This window comes from Bos grunniens, chromosome 18 (assembly GCF_055505025.1).
Source record: "Bos grunniens cultivar Pamir isolate PY7600 chromosome 18, Bosgru_T2T1.0, whole genome shotgun sequence".
NCBI lineage: Eukaryota > Metazoa > Chordata > Mammalia > Artiodactyla > Bovidae > Bos > Bos grunniens.
In genome coordinates, this window is record NC_141182.1 from 5,694,764 (window position 1) to 5,715,097 (window position 20,334).

Sequence of the window (20,334 nt, forward strand, 5' to 3'; positions counted from 1 at the left end):
CAAGGAGGAGCTGACTGGGCTGAGTGTAACGCCCAGGTGAACAAAGCCCAGGGCGCCAGACCCTGCCGCTCGCAGTGTTACACTTGGAGCCTGCCTCATCGCTTCTCGACCACGCTATTGATCAGTCATATGTTTGCCTGTGTTATTAATAATGTATGCCTGGAAAAATCTATGTGCATTATCGTCTTTGATCTTGTCATGAATTTCAAAGCCAAAGATTCCATTTTCTTTCCCCCCCCCTTTTTTTTTTAGTTTTCAAAGAGGGAGAATGGCAATAATTTGAAAACTTTTCTCTCCTCTTTCTGGTGGACAGCTTCCTGCTGACCTCTCTGTCAATGTGGTGTGCATGTATGTGGTTGTGTGTGATGTGTATACATATGCAGATGTATACACCCATGTATATTCGCACTCACACACACACATGATTTAAGAAGAGAATTATAAAGCCAACGTTTGTTTCAGGCTTACTGTGTTCCAGGGCTGAGGACTATTTGAATACAGGACTGAATGTTATCTCCTAATTTAAAACCGAAATTAAAGATTTTAGACTGAGACACCATGAAAGGCTCTCTTTTCATTGTTCTTTTATTGTTTATTGACATCAAAAAGACTTTTTAGTTTAAACTGACTTTAATGTCTTTTGAATGGTCTTTTGTAAAGTGACTTTGAAAACTCAGGGATAATGTCTTCATTAAGTGGAGAAAAATCTTGGGGAAAAATATCACTGTAACTTGGCTTTCATTAGAGTAGAAAGAGATAAAGCTTTGCTTAATTGATGTCTGTTTTCCCTCTGTTCAGAATTATAAGGGAAAAGGGGGCTGGAATTAGTGCTGATAAAAGCTTGAAATAGGCATAGCACTGAAACTTGTTCCTTCCCTTTCTTTGAATTTAGAAGAATATGCTTCATATAACTCTATAAACAGTCTTAGAATAGTCTAGGCCCCTTGTCTTTCTGGTGTAAAATCACTTCAGACCCAGTGGAGTGACACCGGTCATCCTGGCTCTTTCTGCCTGGGCTTCATTTTCTTTTTTGTCTGTTTGTTTCCATCACTGATTTAGAAATTGAGGTGGGCAGGGCGGCGGAGTGGGGATATACTGGCCTGGTTTTCTATATCCTTAAAAATGTCTGTTCTCTCCCCGCTCCTTCCTAAGCCACAAGTCAGAACTCATGTCTTTCAGAAAGCCTCGCTGATTGTACCAGCTACCTTCCTCTTTTCTCCATATTATTAATGGCAAAGGAAAGAGCTGTACATCAGAGCACCACCCCTCCAAGGTCAAACCGAGTTTCTGGACGCATCGTTTTGCTTCCACACGTTGCATGGGATGCAGTTCCTGGAGGAGCCTTCCCATGGCTGATTCTCGGCTCCTCTCAGGAGGGTTGCTGAGCCATTTCTTCTCTGTGCTCATCGTCACCCTGTGACCTGATGCTTGGATGGCACAGCATGGCAACATGGAAAAGCACAGGGCTTGGGATCAAACAGGCTTGGGTACAAACCCTGTGTCTGCTGTGCACACCAGCACGTTGACCTAGGGTAGGTCACTGAACCTGTCTGAGTCTCAGTTTTCCTCTCTGTAAAATGGGGACAATAGCTTTTACCTTCAGGAGTTGTGGTGGATTGCCTGAGGTCGCGCGGCGTGCTGCTGTGATCCACGTTTTTATTTCCTCAGCCCGCACAGGCACCCCGTGCTGCGTGTAGGCAGTTGTGCTCTGGCTCTTTCGGTGTAAGCAGCTCACACTTGAAATGACTTCCCTTTTCACCTGTTCTTTCCCAACCAAAGCGTGTCCCAGGGTGCAGCTTCGAATGCCATGATGTCTTCCATCTAATAGTTCTGAATGACTGACCTCTCTTTATCATGGATAGATTGTATTTGAGCACGTGGGCAGTCCTGCTGGCCTTGCACTTTTTCGAGTACTCAGATGCCATGGAGTCACCGGCTTCAGAGGCAGATGTAAATACTGAGCATTTTCAGTAGCATGGAGTCACTGAGGGTTTGTTACGTAAACCCTCAGGGGTATTTATACCCTCTACTGAGGAGGGTAATCGAGCCTCCAAACCACCCACGGAGATCTCTGCCTGTAAAATATTTAAGGACTGGTAGTATAAAGCTATTTCCCTTCTGCAATTTGCTTCCCATCTAGGAGCAGGTGAACAAGGAAAGTAGGGCTCAGAGTAACTTATAAAATGCCAGACTCTGAAGCGCCAAAATGCATCTCCTCACAATAGCACCTGGAGAAGGGCCGAAGGCAAACGCGGAGTAAACAGAAAAGGGATCCGGGTTCTGAAATTGAGATGGCAGGGCTCCACAATGCCGCATGGTGATGGCGTTATAAATCACCCATTCAGTACTAAGCCAGACGTCCCTGGCAGCATACCACGGGGTGTGCAGAAGGCCTTCTTGATAACGAGGGCCCAGTTAAGGGATGTGAAAAACCGAACCTTAAAAGCATAGCACACTGCCAGGACAGCTCTAAGACCTCACACACAGTGGGGAAGAGTTTGTGGATCTAGCTCACACGCGACATCCAGGCCAGACCTCGGGACTGTTGCTTTCTCCCCATCCTGGCTTGCAGAAGTGTCGTCAGGCACACTCTTCCTGAGAAGATAACCTCCAAGACGAGTGAGCCCCAGAAGCCAGGGGGAGGTGATGCTGGGCGACCCCATGAGATGCTCCAGAACAAACCAATGTGTGTACCCTGGGACTAGAGCCCAAAAAGGTGGATGAAGTTCTCCAAGATTCTCAGATACATCTCAGTTTGAGATTGTTGTATTGTAAAGGTAACAGCAGCTGCTGTAAAACGTAAGCCCATGTGGGTCCAGTGATTCAATCAGAGTCGTGTATTTCCTGGGTATATAAGGTCCAAAGTGGCTATTGGGATTAGCAGACAGCTTTCTTCCAAGTGATTTCTTGGGGACCCAGGCTCTGTCCATGCCACGGTTCAGTCATCTTCCACACCTGGCTTCCAAGGCCACCTTGGTTGTCTGCAATGAGCTGGAAAGAGGCAAGACCACGGGGCTCCATGCATGTTGGCCTGGGAGTGGCGCCCATCTGTGGAAGGCAACCGTCCAGGAAACGCAGCCCAGCTCTGTGCTGGGGCAGAGAGGGACCAGCCGCACGCCTCTGCCCCTGTTGTCTGCTGTAAATCACTCTGGATTCTCAGTTTCTATTTATGTGCCAACGCTCTTCATGTCTGACCCTGGAGAGAGCCAGAGATAACTAGCCGTGCTCCCTGCCCCCACAGTCTCAGTCTCTTGGGGAAGCGTGACTCCATTCTTACCGTCTGGTGTGCCGAGTGTCTGCCTTTACTCTGCAGATGGAGAGGGTGATGGTTCGCTCACCTCCACGGCTTCTTTAGCAGCTGAGCATGGCCACCTGACTGTTCCGGCTGAAAGTCAAAGCAAAAGTCTGCAGCAGGCCTTCCCAGGGATGTTTTGCTTTCAGAGGAAAGGGCAAGGCGTTGCTGGTGTTTCCCCCGCTCCTCCTGCTGATCCCGAAGGAAGATGTGATGCCAGCATCCGTCTTGTCATCATGAAGCAACAAACAAGGCTCAAGAGTCAAACGAATGGCAGAGACAACGGCCCCCTCATTGTGGGAGCAGAGTTAGCAGCTGCCTGACAGGCGAGTGTCTTCATCCAAGATCTGCTTTTCCTTTTCTTTCCCATTGATGAGCCACCAATAAACATATGGATGCAAATATGATATGTAGGTTTTAGAGAGTTTTAGGATCATCATTCGGGGCAAGAATGCAGTGGTCATCCTTCACCCCATTTATCTCTTTGAAAATGATAATTATCTTTTACTTAGTATGAGGACCACTGCAGTGCAGTGTTTCTAGAAAGTTACCAGTTTTAATGCAGGGAGGCTGTCTTCGCCATCCGGGTATGTCTCGCCAGCACATTTCTGTTGCGGTGGCGTGGGTGGGGTATGGTGACCCCAGAACTCGGCGTTGTGCCTGAACATCCAGCTCTTCCTGTACTGTTGGCCCTGTGACTTTGTCCTCAGACCAAGAGACATTATGGTCATTGCCTCATGGTTTTAAAAATCTTTATTTGGGCCACATTGGTTAGAAGATAAATATATACAAATAATTAGTACCTCAAAGTCATTTGATCTGAATTAGGCTGTGGTGTTGGAGAAGACTCTTGAGAGTCCCTTGAACTGCAAGGAGATCCAACCAGTCCATTCAGAAGGAGATCAGCCCTGGGATTTCTTTGGAGGGAATGATGCTGAAGCTGAAACTCCAGTACTTTGGCCACCTCATGCAAAGAGTTGACTCATTGGAAAAGACTCTGATGCTGGGAGGGATTGGGGGCAGGAGGAGAAGGGGATGACAGAGGATGAGATGGCTGAATGGCATCACTGACTCGATAGATGTGAGTCTGAGTGAACTCCGGGAGGCCTGGCGTGCTATGATTCATGGGGTCGCAAAGAGTCAGACACGACTGAGCGACTGAACTGAACTGAGGCTATAGTTTCAGTCATTCTTAAACAAAATAATTATAATAATATTAATAATAAGGATTTTTTCATGCCAAGGAATAGTGTCAGTATCATCCTGAGGTAGGTGTATGACTTATTAAGTGAATTTTAAAAGGTTTTTAATGTATTAGTTTCCAATTTTTTTTTCCCTTTTCACCAAACCTACCCGAGATAATTGTTACTAGCTTCTGATTCTACATATTCTTGGAACACTGCAGATATGATTATTTAGAAACAGAACAGTGTATACGTTTCACTTTATTCAGTCAAGTCATTCCTTTGATTATTCTGATTAGTTACTGGGATGACAGTATGCAGAATGCTTACAGTGGTCAAAAGTTGGTGAAAAATAAAAGTCAAATGAGGGAAAAACAACACTGTAAATGTCAGTCTCTGTATATATTTCATATTAAAACCCCAGCCAGGTAGAAGCCCAAATGCAAAGACTGGGCTGTATACTGTGTTCATAACCTGCTCCATTAAACAATGGAGTTCCGAAGCAGGACCAGAGGGAATGTGGTCAGCCTCACTTCTCATGAGCCAAGGTCGTCATGTTTCCACTGCTGAATATTTCAAAACTCTTAGTTCTGGAAGCCTGTGTTCATTTTTAAATAGTAGAGAACATTGAGGCCTTTATAATTACTTCTTAAGGAGGGAATTCAGAAAGTTTAGAATTTAAATTTCAGTACACAGAAACTAAATTCTCTTGCTTTTCTGTAAAGTGCCCACAGTTTAGAATGTATGCCATCAAGTTTTGCTTCCTGGAAGCAAACCACACCATTGTATTACCAGATAGAGTAGCTGTCAAATGAACCCCCGTCAAGATGGGATTACTGGTCTACCTCTTTGCCAGCTGGTCTTGTTTACCACAGGAGACCAGAACTGTGTTCCTTGGGCTGAATCTGATTTTTGTGCATCCTGTTTTCACATTTTTAAATATCTGGAAAGATAAAAAAAAAAAAAAAACACACAATGAAGTGTCTCATAACACATGAAAACTATATTGAGATGTGTGTTTGTCATTAAATAAAGTTTTAATGAAAAGACCGGCTTTCTCATCCATGTGTGTATTGTCTGTGGCTGCTATAGTATGACCATGGCAGAGTGGAGTAGTTTTAACTGATAAGATGTGGTTTGTGAAGCTGAAAATATTTACTGACTGCTCCTTTGTAGATGTTTGCTAATACTTTTTAAAAATTTATGTACATATGGCTGTGCTGGGTCTTTGGTGCTACGCACGGGCATTCTCTAATTGTGGAGTCAGGGATTTTCACTGTAGTAGCTTCCCTTGTTGCAGAGCCTAGGCTCAGGGTGTGTGGGCTTCAGTAATTCTGGCACATGGGCCTAACTGCTGCTCAGCACGTGGGATCTTCCCAGACCAAGGATCCGACCTGTGTCCCCTGTATCGGCAGGTGGACACTGGACCAGCAGAGAAGTCCTGTTGGTCTTGTTTCAGGAGATGCCCTTGCCTGTGAGCAGAGGCAGTGGAGCGGGATTGTTGCCCTCTTCTCCCGGTGAAATGAGCAAAGAGCAGACTTGCCTCCATGCCGATACGGATCCCATACCTGCTTTTAGGAATTCTTTCTCTTCACCCAGTCCTGACTCTGACCTTCCCTGTCAACCCCACTCTTTATTCCCAGGTCCTTGCAAATAACCAGGAAGGTGTTCGCTAAGGACCTTTGCAGCCAACCAAAAGAGTCACCTCTAGGTTTATCGAGCCATCGTGGGGCGTAGTAGGCCACGTCCTTGTCACACGCACGCTGCCAGTGCTCAGTTACAGTGTAATTTAGGGATGATGAGGGGAAAGTGGTCTCTCTTTATCTGTTAATTCCTTGGAGGAAGTTCTGTTCGGAATGAATAGTCTTGAAATGTGTAATAAAGTTACCTATCAAGACCACTTTTACAGAGAGATTTAAATGTGATAATAAGAATAAAAGAAAATGAAGTGACATTGAGGGCGTCTTCTCTTATAACAGCTCTTGGTCTTGACTGTTAAGCACACTGTAAAATGACTTTTATGCATTTATGGATTGAAATGGTTCTGCTGAAGTTTTAAGTGTTAACATTGTTCAAACTTCCATTGCTGCCACCTCGCACCTTGTTACGAAAGGGCTTCATGTTTGACATTTTGATCGTGCTAGCCCGGGACACGGGACACTTCACGCTGAAGCTCTCCTGTGTGACAGAGGGTTCTAGTTATTTTGACGTCAGTGCCTCTCCGTAGGAAGCCAGCTGATATGTTTGCACGTCTGTAAACTCATTGTCACAGAAAGTGTGTTCCGGAGAAGGAGAATGCTTAAGTATTTTAATTGCCTGATTGGTGCAGGTGGAAAATGAAGTCTTTTTTTTTCTCCAATCTCATTGCTTCCTTTGCAGATTTTCTTGTTTTCTTTTTCGACTACAGTCCATAGCCACACCTCATTTTTTTTTTATAATAACTTTATTGAGATAAAAGTCACAGACCTTTCAGTCCACTCATTTAAAGCACACAGCCTAATGACCATGCACAGGATTGTACACCTGTCATCACAATACATTTCAGGACATATTGTTACACCAAGAAGAAAGCCTAAATGCTTCCAGCCACTGCCTCCCAACCTTGGGCACGCACTGGCCCAGGCAGCCACTAATCTACTTTCTGTGTCCACCTGTTGGCCTCTCCTGGACATTTCATATGAACGGGATCCAACAGCACGTGGTCCTCTGTGACTGGCTTCTTTCAAGGAGCGCCAGTTTCACGGTACAGCCTCCTGCTCATTGTGTCTTTCTTAAAAGATTTCAAAGATAGGATACTTGTGTGTACAGACATACATTTGAGCATGGTTGGCTCTCCTGGATTTGTCTTTGTAGTCACTGTCGTGAGTGGCAGTGCTGTGCCCTAGGGGACACACACACACACATGCACACGCACCCGTACTCATACCCATAAAGCAAATGCTGGTTCCTCTGACCTTAAAACCTTCTTCAGCTCATCTGTAGGCATATCTGAAGAAAGGCCAGCCTGGGATAGGCTTATATCCAGGATCCTGCATTAGAAAGTGTGGTGTAAATGTCCCCAGTGTCTCAGACGATTTGGAAGGCGCCTCTCCATCGTATTCTCCCTCCTGTCCTTGTCCTCTCTGCTCTGTACAGTGAGAGCAGGGCTGTCCTTGGTTACCGGGCCCGACTGTCTCAGCATCTTCTGGAAGTATTACCTTTGCAGGGAATAGGACCTTTGGGTAGATGGGTAAATGTGGGTTCATCAGTAATTTTGCTTATTTCTTCCCAGAGTTTTGCAGAAGCAGAGAAGGGTGCAGCTTTGTTATTAATGAGGCCTTTGTAATGCTTAGGCTCACTCGGGAAAGATAACCTGAGGCCCTATTTCCATCCTGACGAACTCCAAGTACTGACCATACCTTTTTAGAAACAAGAACTTTTGAAACAAAAGGCAGAACGGTTCCTTATTATACACGTGGAGGAGTTCAGAGGTAGACCTCCCTCGGTCCTTTCCTTCTTTCTCCCTTCCCACCACTGCACACCCCGTGAGAATCATTTTCCAGTTTGCCAAGAATGGTCCATGGAAACCTGTTCAGCATTGCCAAAGCCAGACAGATTTTGGCTGGGCGCTCATTGGATAGAATTGAAGCTTTGGCTTTCATTTTCATTTCAAGACCTGTCCCCCATTATCATGGAGGATGGAAGGTCTGCTTAAGTTAGAGCTAGCTAATTGCTTCCTTCTTGAAGTTCTAAATGAGTTTTAAAGTGAAATGCATATCTCCTTGTGCTAAGGAGCCAATACACAATAGGCAATTGAGATAGCAAAGACTAATTTAGAAAAGGTTGTTCTGTTCTTTTCTCTCTTTTTTCCTTGCCCCCTTCCCTCCTTCCTTCCCTTCCTTCTCTTTTCTCCCTTCCTCTTTCAGCTCTGCCTTTTGTCCTTCTCCTCCTTTCATTTAACCCTTACAGATACAGTGGGGTTGTGCCTGTGGGCTTTTTGCTCATAATTAAATAAATTATTTATACATTTAACACAATCTTGAATTACTAGGTGATCATCTCAGGCACTCAGAAGGATGAGAGCCCTTGAAAGCAATATCCAAGCATAGATATTCCATAGCACGTCTTACAATCTAAATATTGCTTTTAGTGTAATCGAAGCAGCAAGAGTAGTCACAGCAGTTGATGGACTATTTTTCAAATTGATTTCAAAAATGTATTTAAGGGGATGATCTTCTAGTCTAGATTACCTATTGATTTTTAATATGAAAAGCTCATTATGTAAGCAGTAACTGCATATAAAAACCTAGCAAACCTTTGCATAAATCCTTTAATTGAATTTCCAGAGCCTGTGGTTCTACTTTTTTTTTTAATTAAATCTATTTCTTTTTTTAAGTGTTACTGTGTAATTTGCATGCTGTGAAGAGGCCCTGTCCCAGATAAAGTGCCATTGATCCTTATTAAACCTCACCTCTGGGCTTGCTTAAAACTAACTGGAAAAATTAAAGTGTTCATGCCGCAATGCACTTATAGCTTGTGTGATAGGATTATGGAAAAAATAATAAAACTAATTTCCAGGAGAGAATTTATAATGTGAGATTTTATTTTTTTCAATTTGATAATTAATAGTGAAATCATATCATATATATAAATCATATTGTAGCCTATAAACGGAAATGGCAATTAGGAAAGATAATATATACTTGATGTAAAACCATCATGTTACGTGAGGATAATCTCTTGGTACTTTAATTTTTTAATTGTAGAAGGAATGGATTATGAATTCAAGTCAAACACATTAAAAATGGTGGGTTTCCTTTGAAAACTCTGATTCTTTTACTATGCACTATATTAGTAGGTGTTTAATTTTAATGTGAGGAAGTATAAAAGATACAGAGAAAGATATTCTGGTTATGTTCATGCTTAAATGTATGTATCAGAATTACCAGGGGAAAGAAAAATATAAAAGCTGCAATAGGTTTTTCTATTTTTTAATACCCAACATTTGTTATTTTAAAAGCAATAAAATCCCCTAAAGAAATATTCATAATCAATAAGAACACAAAATATGGAATATATTAACTGAGTTATAAAAATGTTCGTAGTACAGCACAAAATGAAAAACACAGCAAGTTATGTACGGTTTAAAATGTAATCAATTTTGAGGTTGTATACAAGGATATAAATGATAAACACAAGTAGTAGCATTTTTAGTAAAGGCTGTTACAAAATACTGTATTTATGGCCTATTCCATTCTTTTTATAGCTCATTAATGTGGAAAACAAACACAGTGTATCCATCTTCTCAGACAGCTTAAAATTCCCTTAAATGATATTTTTAAATGGAAATACTGAGCTCATTTGATCCGTTTCTTCTATGAGGACGTGTTAGTTTGAACAGCCTGGTGTACCCAGGATCCTTTTTGGGACTCTGAAATAGGAAAGATGTTGATCATGTTGCATCGCCTGCCATCCACGGAAGGGGGCCACGTCTACCACTGTTACAGTGGTTGGGCAGCGTCCCCCTCCTCTGGAAGGGCTGTGTACCTGCCTCCCACACACACACCCACACCCTCCCCTCCCAGGAAGGACCTTCACACCCTGGGATGCTGCCTTCATTCTTCGGGCCACGAGGGGGCTGTTGAGTTACTGGTCCACGGCACTAGCTGGCGGGGGAGAGTTGTAAGGCTGGTTCCAGAGGTGTTGGGCTTCCTGTGGTACTTATGAATATGCATAGAGTGCATACTCAGCAATCTAGCAGTTCAAACTAGACAGCTGGTTGTGCTGGTAGGCTGTTTTTGTTTTTTTTTCTCCTCCCCCTCTCTCCTTCCCTTGGCCAAGCGCTTTCTGGGTAAGCTGAATCTGTAATGTAATTTCATTAGCTTATTTCCAGTATTTCATTTGGTTTTGATGTTTCCGTCCTGGCCTCTGTTTTTCCTCCCATTTTTGTAATCTGTAGAAGTCACTGGTCTGTTAGGATCAATGGAGCATCTTTTCATGGCTGCAGGAGTCACAAACTTGGATATCCAGCCTCCTTACAACATAAGTAGGGTTTAGTGATGCTCTGTTTATTTTCCATATGGAGAGTTTGTAAAAGAAAGGAAAAAGTGTCTCGGTAAGAAGGGCAGAGCTTTGGAATTGTTTCCCTTCTCTCTGGACTAACATACAGTCCAGCACCGTAGAACTCCATCTGTAGGTCCATCCACCCACCCACCCAGGACCTACTGAGTATCTCCTATGGGTCAGGCATTGCTTCGGACATTATGGATATGAATTTGAATTTGGATCAGTCATTCCCGTCAAGATCTCACTACTTAGTGGGGAAGTGAAAGACATTTTCCAATGACTTTAACCTAACTCAGCATTGAGTTATACAGACCTAACTCAGTCTTGGGTTTATTTAACTACGGGTTATAAAATTCATCATGATGTTGAATTTGTTCTTTCTTTTTTTTTTTACTTATGACTAGTTTATTTGGAATTTTTATAAAACTTGTACTGTTGGTGGTAAATGCCATGCTACTAAATACTGTGAAGAGTATGGTTTTAGAATTATGTCTCTTTGTGGCATCTTCATGTAAAAGAAGATACTTTATATAGTAAGAACAGACATAAGATACATCCCAGTCTCCAGAATAGATTGGCAATGGTCTGGTGGCCCCAAAGAATTATGTGGCCGTTGGGAGAGCTGACACAGAAGTCCATTTGTAGAGTGTGATCAGTCCTTCGCATGGTGAGGGCAGGGCCAGGGCAGCAAATAAAGCGACATAAATATCTGGCCCCGGAGCTTGGGCAGTGGCCAGAGGCAGGATTTAGAGTTCCCAGAGCCAAGACTCAAGACCCCACGGCAGGGGTAAAAGCCAGGCCAACTATCAGCAGACCACCCCGCATGCATAGAGGGCTCCAGTAATGCTGATGCAGTGGTACCCCGATCGCTGCCCCTTCCTGCAGACAGTAGAGCCAACAGCAGACAAGAGCGAGCATCTGAGAGACGAGAACCCGGGCAAAGGGGCATGGTTCTCTTGGCTTCAGAGCCCAGAACCCATGAGGGTTCATGGCCTCGCCTGAGCTCATAGAAGCAGTGTTATCTTCTTTGAGGCAAAGTGATGGATTACAGAATCGAGCTCCATCTTGTAGAGGACAGTTGATTGGCAGAGAACCAGTTTACTTTCTGGAACACCTTGTCCAGAATGGTAGCCACTGAGGGCCTGAGAGTTAAATGTTTAGAAGAGAGTAAAACATTTAAAAGACGCTTACTCCTTGGAAGAAAAGTTATGAGCAACCTAGACAGCATATTAAAAAGCCTTGCCAACAGAGGTCCATCTAGTCAAGGCTGTGGTTTTTCCAGTACTCATGTATGGATGTGAGAGTTGAACCATAAAGAAAGCTGAGTGCTGAAGAATTGATACTTTTGAACTGTGGTGTTGGAGAAGACTCTTGAGAGTCCCTTGGACTGCAAGGAGATTCAACCAGTCCATCCTAAAGGAAATCAGTCCTGAATATTCATTGGAAGGACTGATGTTGAAGCTGAAACTCCAATACTTTGGCCACCTGATGCAAAGAACTGACTCATTGGAAAAGACCCCGATGCTGGGAAAGATTGAAGGCAGGAGGAGAAGGGGACCACAGAGGATGAGATGGTTGGATGGCATCACCAACTCAATGGACATGAGTTTGAGTAAGCTCCAGGAGTTGGTGATGGACAGGGAGGCCTGGTGTGCTGCAGTCCATGGGGTCGCAAAGAGTCTGACACGACTGAGCGACTGAACTGAACTGAAAACATGTGATGCAGAATCTTGGAAGGGGCCCCCGGTTGTGAGGGGCCCTGAAGCTTACTCTTCACTAGCTTCAAGGTTTTGCTGAGGCCAAATTTTTTCAGAGCCAGGTTGGAGATGGTGCTCATCCATGTCAGTGACTGTGTTGTACTACATTTTTTTTTTTCATGCACCCTGATATGAAAGCTCCTTCTCCCATTTTTTATTTGGCTTTAAAGGCACTTCAAAACTACTCTGTGTTCATGCATGTCTCCTTCAGTGAGCGAGACTGGACCCCAGGAAGACTACCTCTGTTTTTGGGCAAGTCCTCCATCTCCAAAAGCACTCTCTGACATGGGAGACTTTGAAAATGCTTTCCTTTCTCCCCTCATCTGGGTATTTTTTTTTCCAGTAGTTTCTTAATGGTCTTTAGTGAAGGAAGTAAGTGACACTGATCAGTGAAGGTGGACAGTAAGATTTATAATGTATTTGTGCTAGCTGATTGCCAACAGAACCGGCCTCTCCCAGCGGTGCTGTACGCAGACTCAGAAAATCAATAGGGATTAACCTCTGGCCCCCTTCACATACTTATACTGTGGGCTGCATCGCTTACCAATATTTCATCTGCTTCACTTAGCTGCTGTTACTTACTCAATAATGTGTGGCCGATCTCACAAGATACTAATTAATTTTTTAAAATGCAGCATCACTTGAAGCTGTGATAGAATATCACACCTTTGGAAATCAAGGCCCTTTTGGTTTATTTATTAAATCACATAATTAGCCTTAATTAACAACAACAATAGCAACACTGGGAGGAGAGAGCTAAAACTCGAGAGTTTGCTTGGCTCACAACTCCATCCACCTTGCAGTTAACCCGGGGGGTCCTCTGTGCCTGTCACGGGGCAAGTGTCCCCTGGTGCCTCAGCTGGAACATGGGCCCCTTCTCAGGAAAATCGCAAATCTCACCTTGTAGATGCACTTTTTCTTTTCTATTAAGGGGACATTTTATGGATACATTGGTAATGTGATAACTTGCCACAAAATGAACCCAATGCATCGTTTTTTAAGGACTCAAAATTAACTTTCATATGCCGTCCATTTGCAAAAGTATGCAAGAGTTTGTGTGAATGGGATGTTTGATTGACCTGCCCTTAATTATTATTACTGCACAGGATGCGAAGAGCCCAGTTTGCAGCAATGCACTTTTTCCACCCTTTCCCTTTAAGCTTTGGCATATATTACAGTGCTCTACATTCGTCTTCAAAATGGAAATTGTTGTAGATCTCCTTCATCCAAATCCCTTTTGTTCGTGGATTTTTTTTTTTTTTTTCCGCAAATATACCTATTCCCCAGAGTTTACTTACAGTTTCCTATTGATCCGGCAGCTGGTATTTGAATTGGTCGATGTACTCTGTAACTTGTTTAAGATACCCTACCTGAGCTATTAGTTTAAATAATGTATTCATAAATTGATTAATCATTACAGTAAGACTTATTAGCTGCATTTATATCTGTGTGTTTTCCACAATTGACTTGTAGTCTAATAATCACGCATACTTAAGCAGAAGTTGGGCTTTACATTAGAATTTAATAATTATCGAGGTGGAAAGCAAGAGTGTTTGTGTGTAGCAGTTGAGCAGATGCAGGGCTTTAAAGATTGGACTCACTGAGCAGATTGCTACCTGTTTCCCAGGTAATATAGATAACTCTTTCTCCCCTCTACCTCCAGAATGAAATACAGGAAGTGGATCTAATTCTGTCTGCATCAAAGAAGGGATGGAGTTTTCCAGAGCTGTCCCAGGGTCATGGTTCTGGAAGGTGGTTGGGGCCAGAGGGAGGACAATTGGGAGGAATGTTGTCTTTGCAAAGAGTTATCTATGTTACTCCGAAAGCTGCCTCATGGTGGGGCCTGGGGGCCTTTCCGCTGGGTTTTCAGTGGTGGCCACACACCACGAAGTTCACGCACGAGGAAAGACACTCCCGCGCTGATGGCCAGTGAGGCTGACAGACCAGTACAGATGGGCAGTGCAGCCAGCTGGGTGAGTCTGCCTGGGAGCCCAGCCTGCCCCATGGAACACCCTGGGGCCAGCGTGGAAAGACCTTCCCTAGGCGAACAAGAAACAGCTCAGCCGCACACGGGGCACACGGCTACACGCACTTTTATTTCTCATTAATGAACAACTTATAAGAGTAGTTTTAGGCTCACAGCAAAAGTGAGCAGCAAGTACAGAGTTCCCTTGTCTCCTGGTCCCCACACACCTCACACACAGCCTCCCCGGGGTTCGCACCTGCAATCAAACTGTGTTTCAGTTAAAACAGCTGAAAGTGAAAGTGTTAGCTGCTCAGTCGTGTCTGACTCTTTGCAAGCCTATGGTCGAGGCTCTTCTATCTATGGGATTCCCCAAGAATGCTGGAGTGGGTTGCCATTGCCTTCTCCAGGGGCTCTTACCCGCCCAGAGGTTGACCCTGAGTCTCCCCCATTGCAGGCGCATCCTTTACCATCTGAGCCACCAGGGAAAAACTAAAACAATCGAATGGGATGTCAGATGATGGTTTTGCATCTGGCCTGCCCAGCGCGACGATTTCAGACTCCGCAGGAAGGCCTTTTCGAGGTTCTTCTTGGAGGTCAGGATCCCTCAGTCTTTCCACTTCATCATCCCTGAGACCCCAAGCTCCTTCCTCCCCACCACTGTGTTTGCCGGGAAGCTCACCGCCTTACTGCATGTCTTTTCTACTTCACCACCTGCCCCAAACTAGTCAATAGCCTGCTAAATTCATCCCCCCTGTGTTCTGGGGTGATGGTGCAGGGAGCGTGCATTTATTCAGCTGCCCGAACACCCGTTCCCCACCGCAGGAAGATGTCTACTCACAAGTGAGCAGTTGTGCTCCTGATGTGGGGCCCCCCTTGCCTGGGATGCTGGCTCCAGATAAAGGGCAGATTGCTGGGGCTTCTCCGAGGTGCCCTCTCCCCAGCGCGGGGCTCCCTCCATCCGCTACTGAGAGTAAACCTGCTTTCCTCCGTCACTCGTCCCCGAGCTCATCTCTCCAACCGTGTTCAGAGTGTCAGCATGGATCTCGTCTCCATAAAGGCCCAACGGGCTGGCCAGGGAGCCTCAGCAGATGTGTTACTTACAGTGTTTAATTTTCATCCCATAGATGTATTAAACTTCTTGGTGACCTGGGAGCTCGTGTAGCTACCATAAAGAGTTTGCTAAACTTGGAATAGTGGATGTTTTGTTCAGAAACAAAATCCCTTGGTGCCTGCCGCTACCGTCCCAGGGGTGTGTGTGTGTGTGTGTGTGTGTGCTGGGAAGGGTGGTGTGCTGGTGAATGTTTAACATCCAGCTCTTGGGGAGGGCAACCAGCCCTGATTTTTAGTGTTTGCTGATTACTGCAGGATAAATACTCACACTGTGGCCAACAGGAAGTTAGGAAACAGAGCTGGGATGGAATGTGTGGTCTCATACCATTCTATATATATTAAAAAGAGATTATTATGTATTTATATCACACGCATATATATATTTATGTAAAATGTTCACTTTACACAGTGTGAATACACATAAATGACCTCAAGAGCATAGATAATATGTTAAAATTATTAGCATACTAAAAATTATGTAAAAGTTTTAGTAAATTTACTAAAAAGAAATTTAAGTTTTTTAGCAAAAAATGGGATGTGCAGTCCCTTATCATTTCATATATGTTAAAACTGGCGGCTCAGGCAGTAAAGAATCTACCTATAATGCAGGAGACCTGGGTTCGATCCCTGGGTCGGGAAGGTCCCCTGGAGGAAGGAATGGCCACCCACTCCAGTGTTCTTGCCTGGAGAAGCCCATGGACAGAGGAGCCTGGTGGGCTAAGTCCATGGGGTTGCAAAGAGTCATACATGACTGAGCAACCAACATACATATTATACTCATATATATATGTGTGTATATATATATATATAAATACGTGTATATATAATCCCACTGTACAGACACATTATACAGATATGCAAATAACAGAGTATAGACAATATGCTAAAAGTATTAGTGTACTAAAAATTACACTAAATTTTCGGTATAAACATACTAAAATTATTCAGATGTATTGGATTCTGAGTCTCTTACTTTCTTATTGTATAGCGTGTTTAATTGACAGTTGATGTAATTTAAAGCTTAACAGTGTGTGTATCCAGCAAACAGCTGGTGAAAGTCGTGGCTGCCCCGAGTGCCTCGGCGCAGGCCGCAGCCGCACCCCTGGGTGTGTTTGTGGACCGCCAGTCTCCAGTCGCATCCTGTGCTCAGGTGAAGCTCACGGTCTATTCCTAACTCAGGCTCCCTCCTAACAGGCCATCCCTATGCAGTTTTCTGCTGGGGCGTGATGAGTCGGTTGTCAGGCTGCTAAAGTGTCCTCGACAGCAAGCAGACGCACGCAGCCCGCCTGGTACATCCTAGACAATTCTGTTGTACTGATATTAAGGACAACAGCATTTTGCCAGAAGCTATAACGAGATGATTTTGTAATAGCAGCATGGTGACACCAGACTCTGTTTTGCAATTTTCTTTAATATTTATGCTGGATAAATAATTTATCTCTTTTTTTTTTCAGTTTTTTTTTTTCTTTTTTCATCTCCAGCATGTTGATATAGACAGGTGCTAGTTTTCCCTGAATGACTAAAGTAAGAATTTGGTTATTTTCTCCCCCTGGGGGGTGGAAAAAAGAAAAAAAAAAAAAACAGATGCATCAGCAGAATTGAGCTTCTGGGAATTGTTTCCACATTTCCGTATCCCATCGACTGATTCGGACTAATGAGACATATTAGGATCAGCCCCCACGTTTGAAGGGAGTCACTCACTGATGTGACATGCTTGCCTGTCATTATAACATCCGGGCCGCCTATGCTGAGGTTTCTGAACAATCAGAAAGTCGCGGCCCCTTCAGCTGTCTGTTGGGGACTGCTTGTAGTTCTTCTTTCTAACCCAGGGTTTCTTAACCCTGGAGCTGTTGACGTTGGGTGTGGGATCCTTCTTCCTGCGGGACTCTGTCCTGTGCGTTGTAGGATATTTAGCAGCATCCCCAGCTTAGGCCCACAGAACACTGTAGCAACCTTTATACCCGAGAAGGGATAATGAAAACTGTATCCAAATACTGACAGATACACTTTCCCTGGGGTTGAGAATCACTGTTCCAGAGCCACAGCTCTTAACCACTTACAAGGATAGGAAAGGAAGAATAGAGATGTTCCCATTGTATTTAACCCTCTCTTTCTCTGGCTTCCAGAGACAGCCAGCCCTCCCAGAATATAGACTTGTAAATAAGGCATCCTTATGTCAACCAGGTCAGTTTCTGCACAGGGACCTATCCAGGAGGGAGCCAAGCAGTATTTCTACCCAAGAACCAGCCTTCCATAGGTGCCGGGCTCCTGTGGGAGAAAGGGGGTCTCTAGAGTGGGTGGGGCCGGGCCCTTTCCTCCTCTGTTGTTGGTTGTGGTCACAGACTCGCTTCTGAGGTGTGTGACAGGTGGGGGTTTCACTGGGGCCTGGGCAGTGTGCTTGTGGGAGCCCTGAAAGGTTTCCCCTGCCCTTGGCTGGGCGTGCAGGGGATGGGAGCAGTGCTTCTTTTTTGGAGGAAGTGCTTTAACCCAGTAGCCTTTAAGGTGACACAGTCTGAGCAGTCAGCACAGGATGGATTTCAGGATCGCTCCTTCCCAGCAGAGAACTCACTTCTAGGGGCCCTTCATATCCAGTCTAGATGAAGGGCACCCCCTGGAAATTGTATCATGTTCCCCCTGCATAGTGCTACACCCAAGTCCCCTTTTCAGGCCCACGAGGGATTCTCTTGAGTTTCTCTCTGCAGACGGGGGCTCTCTGGCTTTTCTGCCAGGTCTGCCCTGACATCCTCTGCGTGGCCGGATAGACTCTGCTGGGCCGGCCTTTCCCTGGGCCCAGGGCCTTGGAGCTGCTGCGGAGGTGCTGTCGGTGTTCTGTGTGTGCAGGCGTCAGCTGCAGCAGCGAGTGTGTGGACCGGCTGGGCTGTGCGCCAGGCAGACCGGGACTGTGCTTTCTGGGCCGCCTAGGAGCTGAGTGTCCCCGGGACAGTGGGATTCACCTCTCCAAGTCTCATTTTCCTTGCCTGCTCAATGGACATGGTGATCTCTTATGGCAGAGTAGCTGAGTGTTCAAATTAAACAGTGAACAGTGGGTGTCTTTCTTAGCTCAGATGCAGAGCAGGCCTTCAGGAAGCCCCACCTGCTCTTACTGTCGTTTTTTCTTAAGGCCATCGAGGTCATCCCCTTGGACAGTGGCCCTCAGCCACCAGGACCCATCCTGCCTGGGGGACAGGGACATGCCTAGTCTCTGCAGAGGGCCCGATCTTTGCAGAAACTGTTGAGAAGAGTCGTTATCCGTGGCCCACTTTTCTAACTGAGATGAGATTTCATGCTCGTTGCCAACAGGTTAATAAGGCATGCACTTTCTGTGGAATTTTAGGGAGGCATCGTTAATGTCCCCCAGGCTCAGTAGTGTTGTCTGTGAAGTCGGTCTAAGCAGGGTGACGAGGAAGCTTTAGATTAAGTGAGGTTGACACTCAGGCGCAAGGAGCCTCCATGCCCCCAGGCCGGGGGAGGTTGTGTGAGTTGGAATAGCTAACTCATGGAGGACTTTCTCTCTCATTACTTGGCTGAAGTGCCCCCTCTGTGTTCCTGATAACAGACCTGTGAGTGTCTACAGAATGCCCTTTGGGAGAAAACGACGGGAACATTCATGATCTCTGCTTTGTTTCTCTGACAGTGTTTTCACGGCGATGCTTGCGCTCTCGTCCCCTGAGAGGGGGTTTCCACCACGTGTGCATGCATGTGTGCGTCACATGCGCCGTGCACGCTGGAATGTCGAGACTGGACAAGCCTCGTGTTTCCGGAGCACTCTAACCCTGTCCTCTGTGGTCTCCTGGTCTCCCTCTTTAGGATACAAGGCGAGGGCGGAAATGCCCTTGGCCTGACACCCAAGCAGGGGCCTGTAATGATGGGCAGGGGCCTTATGGAGGTCTTGGCCGTGGTCGAGGGCAGTTAGAAATCTCCAAGCTGGTTGTCTGGTGTCTGAGACCTCAGTTCTCGCCGCCAAGCCTTGTCCCTAAAGCTGCCGATAACCAAAGGGTGTATCACTGGTGTGGTAGCAGTTGTTGGTGGAGGGGGCTGACAGATAGTCAGATGGTTTTAATGTGTAGATTCCACTGGGGTAAGCTCTAACAAAGACCCATCATTTCCCAGATAACCAATTCTTTTAAAAGAACATCTGTTGAAACTGGCAATTTACATTCTTCTTAAAATACGGAGCGACATAATTAACCCTCTGGGGAGACTAATATTAGTTTATTAGAGACAATTTCTAGTTCTGTTTATTTTTACACTAAACGATTTGTTCAGATTGGGGGAAATTTTTTTTTTTTTTTTTTTTGGTGGGGTGGATTTGCCTTTATTTAGGGCTGGTCAACTTTTCCTAATCAAGGACACACAAGGTCATTGGTGAGGTGATAATACAGGGGTCATGATGACCATCCGTCAGGAGCCAGTAGAAGTGTCCTGAAAGGGCTCGGAATTGTTTGACGCTGGAATGATTTTGTTACCGCACTAACTTTGGGGTATAATGAGTGGTTTTCACGGGGACGTGATCTGTTGCTGACGTGTAAGTAACACACGTGTTACTGACTCGTCCTTACACAGGTCCCCTGTCTCCTGCCATCGCACAGGCTCCTTCTGCACCCGTCGTTGGCGGCACCCTCTCGTGCTGTCTGCCGTAGTCCCTGTGAACTGATTTACAGTCAGCTGCACTCACTTGTTGCCAGCACTGGGCCGATTCCTGCCTTCTGGCTTGTCGGGGACAGAGAACAGAGAGCCAGGGCCCTCTGAGGCTGTGCAGAGGCCAGAGGAAGCGCAGGCCCCTTTTGTGGCTCAGAGGCCATCTTTGGATTGTGGAGCGTGCCCACCTGAGCCTCCAGCCGTTGTGCGCTCTGCTGCCCTATCGTGCGGTGAACCAAGCCCACTGCTGTCTTGCCCTTGTTGCCTCTTCCAGCGTGGGGCTCCCCTGTCATCCTGTGCTCCACCGCTTCTCTCCTCTAAACGAGGTGCTCATGAAGGAGC

General features: G+C 45.4%; 1 protein-coding gene across 19 annotated transcripts in view; it reads left to right on the forward strand.

Annotated features, from left to right (window-relative positions):
• Window positions 1–20,334, forward strand: part of WWOX (WW domain containing oxidoreductase) — a 907,382-nt gene that overhangs the window by 290,580 nt on the left and 596,468 nt on the right. For 3 of the 19 annotated variants that reach the window (XR_015145284.1, XM_086350009.1, XM_086350026.1), the window contains one exon: window positions 1–20,334. This exon is cut by the window's right edge and continues 34,956 nt beyond it. The exons of 13 other annotated variants lie outside the window; for them this stretch is intronic. Coding sequence is in view for 3 of the 6 variants with exons in the window: in XM_086350009.1 (XP_086206135.1) it covers window positions 1–252 (252 nt within the window). In the remaining 3 variants the exon portion in view is untranslated. 3 more of the 19 variants (XR_015145283.1, XM_086350021.1, XM_086350017.1) reach the window with 1 other exon arrangement.